Source organism: Arachis ipaensis, chromosome B08 (assembly GCF_000816755.2).
Source record: "Arachis ipaensis cultivar K30076 chromosome B08, Araip1.1, whole genome shotgun sequence".
Classification (NCBI taxonomy): Eukaryota; Viridiplantae; Streptophyta; class Magnoliopsida; order Fabales; family Fabaceae; genus Arachis; species Arachis ipaensis.
In genome coordinates this window covers 124,516,284-124,523,915 of record NC_029792.2, presented here as the reverse complement: position 1 = coordinate 124,523,915, position 7,632 = coordinate 124,516,284, and the positions used below count along the sequence as shown (strand labels likewise).

Genomic DNA, 7,632 nt, shown 5'->3' with positions numbered 1-7,632 from the left:
TTTATCTATAATTTTAAATTAAAATGTTTAATTACAAAGAATTTATAATTTGAAAAATAAAATAGTGTTCTTAAAATCAATTATATTGATTAAATTTAGTTTTAAATTAAAACTCTACTCAAACCCTAAATTTCCAATTTCAAACCCTAATTTTAATAACCCTAACCCCCTCCTATCCAACCCAGACACACATACCCTTCTAACCTGTCAACTTCTTGGTGAGCCACGCTCACCCTCCCTCATGACTCACTCACCACGCCATTTTTCTTTCCCTTTACCCCACACCCACACACATGTACAGAGATGAATTAAGAGAAAGAGAGAAAGGGAAAACGAAAAACAGAAGCAAAGAGATCCGAGAGTGAGAGCTGGCGACGGGAGGTAGAGGAGAGGCGAGGGGCTGTCCCGCGCCGGCGTCGCGCCTCACCGTCTGTGAAGCCATGCGTCTTCGTCTCCCCACCACCGAATCATCGTGCCACCATCCCCGTTGGGCTGCTGTGCCGCCATCGATGCAAGAAACCGCGCGCGAGAGAGGGAGGAGTCGTCGAGGAAGAAGAGGTAGCACAGAGGAGGGAAGCGTTGCTGCCTGCGCCGCTGCCTTGCCTCCATCGCCGCTGGAGCTTCATTGTCGCCGCCGTGGTTGTCGCGGTGTGCGGGCTTCGCGAAGAGAGAGAGACGAACGTGAAGGGCCAGGGTAGGAGCGAGGCCCTATTCCGCGCCTTTATGCCGTCAAACAACCACTGCCACTGCTAGGGTTTGACTCCGTCATGTCCTGCTGCCACCGGAGTTAGCCGCTATTAGAGCTATTGTTCTGCCATCGTCAAACTTGAAAGAAGACGTCATTGCTGTTGTTGCCGGTAGCACTATTACTATTCTGGTTCTGGTTTATTCTTTTATTTAATTCTGTTCCATTTACACACTTCAATTTGTCACTGCCATGCTTGTGAACGATTTGATTTAGTATATTCCTTGTCCTAAATTTCCAGAGTTGTGTTTGCTCTTGATTTCTATTCAATTCGAATCCTTTGTTCTGGTGCAACCATCGTCGCTGCCTTAGAAAATTGACACTGCTGCTGTTCTGGTTATGTTGGAATGCCGCCGCTGCTGCAAATTTAGAACCAAAGAGGGTTTGTCATGTTTAATTTCTGAGTTCGACTAGCTGAGGTAGGGGATTTGTTTTAAAAACTAGTATTAAACCCGTGCCATGCACGGGCTTATATTTAATTTTGACATGTTAAATTAAAAATAATATTTTATAATTATAAATTTTTTGAATTTAGTATAACACGATCATCATTATTATATAATAAACGTACTGAATATGCTGTTTTATCTTTATTCAAAGTAAAAAGTAAATAGAAGAGTTTAAAATTCATAATATTTTTGAACCAAAAGGATGGAGACATGAAAAAAATAAAAACATATATAACTGTAATAATAGCATGTCAATTTTACACTAAATTTTATATCAAAAGGCTAATAAAAATTTATTGACAACCTAGTATCTTACTAACTTCATTAGAAAAGCGATTGGCATATGATGTTGTGCTCCTTGTTACACATTTCATCTCAAATCTGAAAATAGAATTATAGATAAATTTGTTATATCTATAGTAAATATTTATACAAAAATGTAAATCATAACATGCTATTAAAATGAAAATAATATTATTCTTACCTAAATATTATTAAAAACTTCTTTGAATACGACATTTATTGTTGATGACTTTGGATTGCCGTCTTCGTCTAGAATTAAAACCCTGAGGCCACTGCGACTGTTAACTCTTGACAAAGCAACATAAAGTTGTCCATAGGTGAATACTAATTTTGACAAGTAAAGTCCTACATGTGATAATGATTGACCCTGACTCTTGTTAATGGTCATTGCAAAGCATACTGTTAATGAAAATTGTCTCCGTTGAAACTTAAATGGCAACCCTGAATTTGAAGGGATCAAGTTCATTCTTGGAATGTACACTTTATCTCCAATATTTCTACCGGTCACTACCGTCGCTCCAATTACGTTGCTGCCAAGTTCGTTAACTATTAATCTTGTCCCATTGCATAAACCTGAAGTCTGGTCTATGTTTCGCAGTAGCATTACAGTGACCCCTGGCTTCAAAGTCAACTTGTGATTGGGTAGTCCCGAACATTTGATGTCATTTAGGAACTCTGGTGTGAACCACTCTTGTTGTACATCTTCGTTCTCATCAGCTTGACATGTTGTATCAGAACTCAAATACTCATTTTCCATCCCTGAAAAGATTGTCAAGACAAAATTGTTTACCTTCTCGACATTCTCAAGCGTGGGTGCAAGAATTGCCCTACTCTAAAAATAAATGTAATCTGACATGTTTTACAACAAATTTAGATATGCAAAGTCTACCAAATGAAAGAGAGGGTCATCAGTAGTTATAATCAATAGATCATCTGGAATTTTAATTTCTGATTCATCACCAACAATAGAACCAATATTTCCATTTCCAACATCAAGTATCCAATTAGCAAATCTCTTCATTTCACCTTCATCTTGATCTAAAGAAGATATTAGAAGCCTTATGTTCATATGCAGTTTCAGAACCTTACAAAACGACCACATATGGGATGAGTTAATAGGTAATGTCAATATATCGTGTCTACTCCCTTTCAGAATCACCGAACGTATCTGTCTGAAATCACCTCCTAGAACAACAACCTTACCACCAAATGGTTGATGTGTCTTATGTTGATCGGTAACTGACATAAGATCTCTGAGCGTCCGATCAAGTGCTTCAAAGCACATTTTATTGAGCATTGGAGCTTCATCCCAAATTATTAAGCTACTTTGGATGAGCAGCTCAACCTTCAAACTTCCATGCTTGATATTGCAAATAGATTCACAGTAATTGTAATGGGTATTGAAAATCTAGAATGAGCCATTCTGCCACCAGGTAGGAGTAAAGACGCAATTCCACTGGATGCGACATTTAAAACAATCTTTCTTCTAGACCGAATAGCAGAAGAAAGTCCATTCCAAATAAATATCTTACCACACCCACTATGCCCATAAAGGAAGTAAAAACCACCAGAGTCTGTAATAACAGCATTGAGTATCTCATCGAATACTAACCTTTGCTGATGAGTCATCTTTTGTTCCGTATATAAGTTTGTATGAGTCAAGTCATTTGTGTCATATGCTAACTCCTCCTCTATTAGTTTATTTTGAAAAAGGCGAACATCAGACATCTCAGGATATGGCATTGATTGATAGTCTCTTAAAGATCTTGCATTGCTTTTGAGTATCTTCTCAATCTCAATAAGGTAGAGATTTTTCAATTCGTCATCAATCATGTTTAGTCCTAGCAAAAGCATATGGTGGTTTTATGAAATATTTAATAAGTAATTTCAAAATAAAACTATTAATATTATTAATAAAAATAAAAATAATAAGAGAATACAATCTTGATATATAAAAAAAGATATAGTAAAATACCTTTATTTTTCAAAACTTTTCTCCTCTCATATAGTATTCCATCAGCTAATAATGTCCAAGTTGCATTCTAAATACGCTCTGGGTTGCTAATGCTATTAGATATCAGTAGCATCGCAAATAATTTTTTCAATTGATGACCAGATGCAAGTTCAGCTACCTCATTAATAGTTGTAATGAATTCTCTATCATTGCACAATAGTCCCATGAAATAGTAAGCATCTTGGAAGTTAGAATATGTAATTCCATTAACTGTCCTAATAGACTCATATGCTGTGCAACCTCTCTGAACAGCTAACAAAATTCTCATATAATAAATATCACCTGTACTCGATGGAACATAGTTTAACCTCCCGATAGAATACCCTCTTTTGCGTGGATGTCATTCCCTTGCTTCTCTATCATAAACAAATTGATTTGAAAACTCAGCATATGTCAAAATTTGATCTGATTCAAATTTTTTATTGACCTCCATCCATGCTGAGAATATCGTACATTTTTCTTCCTCTTCTTCCACGATTTTCTCAAGATCATCATCGACTTTAAAGATGATATTTTGCTCTCCAGGTAAATGAAAGGTTAATCTCATCACTGAAGGCCAATCTAATTCGATTTGTGTGCTCCAATAAATCTATAATAATTATATAGCATATACCAAAGATTGTTTTTAATAGACCAATTGAAAAATTAAATGTTTGGTCTTTAAGTAGTAAAAGCATATTAATATACACTGACTTTGTAACTGGTCGATATTGTTTGATGTTTGTTGAAGCTGTTGTTGACTTATCTGATGACATGGGCTATCATATGCTTCACGTGTGATACCCGAATTACTAACACTATTAATATTGGAACATTGTTCTTTTTCACCTACAGAGTGTGGATTAGTAGTTGGAGACCTTGGTCGATATGGTATTGGGTTATTACCTAATAAGATAATTCGAGACATTAGTTTTGAACAAATTTTCTGTTAAAGTTTATAATTGAATAATAGTAGGAAAATTAAAGTACATAAAGTGAATGCATATTCACATAAGCAAGTTTTAAAAAAATTCATCCAAAAATCAACCATACTGCTATTTGTAATGTCCGACAATACCAATTTAAAATGCACACCATTAAAACTATCACTCGGATTTCCTGTAATTTTTTTATAAATAAATTTAGTAAAATATTACGAAGACAATATAAACTAATAATTTATTACTTGTCAATAGCTAAATAATATATAGAAAATATTGTATTTTATGGAATTTTCTTTGGCCAAAATATCCATGACCCACCATGCACATTTGCTCATTCTTCTCTGTTCCTATTCCATAAAAAATTCTAAATCAATAATTATGTTTTGTTACATATTTATATCCATATAGTTCTCATTTTCTCTTTATTTTTTTCTAACCATTTCACCAACTATCCTGTTTGAATTTAACCTCTTCACTCCTCTGCAATCTGTATCTCTACTCAATAAATAAATAACTAAATAGTCAGTTTAACTTCAATGGCACTTTTAATTTTCTTTTCATTCTCATTTATTTAGTTACGTAAATATATTTTACAAAAAATAATATATATTTTTTCACAAAAATTTCTTTTTTAAAATAAATATAAGTTTAATCTCACAGTCAATAAATTCAACTAATAGTTAAAATATTTTTTTATTTCTTTAAATAAAAAAATTAAAAATGAATAGCTTATAATTAAAAAGAGAGAAAAAGATGAAAGTACCTTTATTGTTGTACAGAGACAATCTAAAAAATAACAATGTAAATGGAATAAAGAGAAAATTTATAAATGTGACAAATAAAAAAAATTAAATTTAAAATCGAAACGGTTAAGAAGTCACTTAATTAGGAATTAGTATTAGAATTTTAAATTTCAAATTTTTAAATAGAGTTTACTAATTAGCTAGTACAAATTTTAAATTTTTAAATAAAATTTTCTAATTAAACGTTCGTTGTTCATCGAGAATATAGGAATTTGTTAATTTAAAAATGATTTTATTAGTTTCGTCATAAATAGTGTCAATCCTATTATTTGTCGATAAAAATAAATAAAATTAAATAGAATCTAAAAATTAATAACCTTATAAATTACGTAAATTTAGAAAAAAATATTTAAAAAGAGAAAAAAATGAAAGTACTTCTATTGTGCAGAAACAATTTAAAAGATAACAATGTAAATTGAGTAAAGAGAAAATTTATAATTGTGACAAGTAAAAAAAATTTAAATTTAAAAATCGAAACGGTTAAGAAGTCACTTAATTAGGAATTAGTATTAGAATTTCAAATTTTAAAATTTTAAATAGAATTTTCTAATTAGTTAGTACAAATTTTAAATTTTTAAATAAAATTTTCTAAATTAATTCAATTTTGTCAGAACAACATTAGAAACAGAATTAAATATAGAAAAATATCAAATTAAATTTTTTTAAATAGTATAAATAATCTCACATTTTAATAAGACTGGTAATTCTATTTAATTTAATATAATCTTTTGTAATTAGCATAGTAGCTTATAAATTATATAAAATTTTAAAAATTATTCTCAAACCCAATTGCTTACTTAAAAATTAAAAAAAAAGTTTATTTGAATTTAAATTTAAAATTTTAAACATAATACTTTAATTAAAAATTATAATTAGATTTTCTTTTTAAAATAAGTACACATTAAAAATCAATAACCAACTTAATTGTATCAACGATAATTCATATGAGAAATTTATAACTTTAGGACATTAAATACTAAATTAGAAATTAACAAAATATCAACGATATGAATCGAATTAAAAATAAAACCATAAGTAATAACCAAATAACTTCAATTTATATTTAAATAAATTCTAAATTCCAAACATAAAAATCCAAAAGAACAAAAAGAAAAATAATAACTCAATAAAAGATAATGTTTCCACTAAAACAAACATATACTTGGTATTATTCTATTAGATATACTCTAAAAGAGATTCTAAAACATGTGCATCCAAATTCTCAAGTTTCATTCTCAATCTTGATCTTCTTGCAAATTGAGATATCTCCTTGCACCTTCGAATCTTCCGATTCCGAGGATAGTCGCTTGGTTGGTGTAATAGCATTTTCCAACACTTCGGATTCATCATTGTCCGCAACTTCATTGGAGAATTCAAGCAACAAATTCTATACAAAATACTACGTTAAATTAAAGACTTCCTTTTCACCTTTAATTTTATCTCAATAATATTTTTTTAATAAAATAAAGATCTAACTTTGAGAAAACAAACAAACAAAAATTCATTTTTTGAACAAATACCTTAACACCTTCTACTTTCTCCCCTTCAATAATTGAGAAAGCCTTTGAAGCTGGAAGCAAACCACCGGTATAATCAACATCCTAAAATTATAATTAATTATTAATTATTATTTATAAATTAAATACTACTAATGACCAAGAAAGAGAAAAATAAACTACTTTTTAATAAAAAGTACACTTATAACTGTACTCACAATTTGAATAGAGTGAACTTTTTTGAATTTATTTATGAGGTCCACATTATCAGTCATCTTCTTAACTTTATAAAAAGGTGAAAAATATGGATTATCAGATATTTAAACTTCAACGATGAAGAGGAAGGTCTTATTAATTAGGTTGAGCAAAAGTATAGGTGTATCCGATAGATCTCCTTTCTGCAGGATATTACATAATATATTAATAATAAATAATATAAAAATTGACATTAAAAATATCTTCACTAATGTTTTTAGAAATAAATATTGGTTAGAACTTACCAATAGGAGTGGATCAAGTATCTCTACACAGCTCTTTTCCAAAACTTATTTTGCCTCCTTATCACAAATCGAGACACAAAAATCCTGTCAACCGAGGAGTGTATTTTTCCTCCCTAGAATTGATAAACAAAAATTAAAGAACAATTAGATGGGGATAAACAAACAAATTTAAAATATAAATAATATAAATTTAAAATAAAATAAAAAAATATTAGTAGAAAACTCACGTCTTCATCGATCCAAACCATCTCAATTCAAATAAACTCCCAAACTCAACGTATGAACGCCACGTCAGCATATGAGCTCCCCATTTGTATTACTATAAAGATAAATGTTTTAAGTTATGAATGCCAATAAAATTAAAGAAAAAACTACCAAAAGTACCCATGAAGTTTACGA

At 30.6% G+C, this 7,632-nt stretch overlaps 2 protein-coding genes across 2 annotated transcripts; both read right to left on the bottom strand.

Annotated features, from left to right (window-relative positions):
* LOC107611685 (ATP-dependent DNA helicase PIF1-like) lies at positions 1,679–2,836 on the bottom strand. Its single transcript, XM_016313587.2, is given in 1 exon segment — positions 1,679–2,836. A coding segment is annotated over 1 exon segment (1,116 nt). The 5' UTR covers positions 2,795–2,836.
* Positions 2,845–7,008, bottom strand: LOC107611684. Its single transcript, XM_016313586.1, has 6 exons — positions 6,934–7,008; positions 6,758–6,838; positions 6,514–6,624; positions 3,965–4,100; positions 3,548–3,793; positions 2,845–3,338 (listed from the first exon to the last, which is right to left on the bottom strand). The coding sequence occupies exons 1-6, from the start codon at positions 7,006–7,008 to the stop codon at positions 2,845–2,847; spliced, it is 1,143 nt and encodes a 380-aa protein (XP_016169072.1).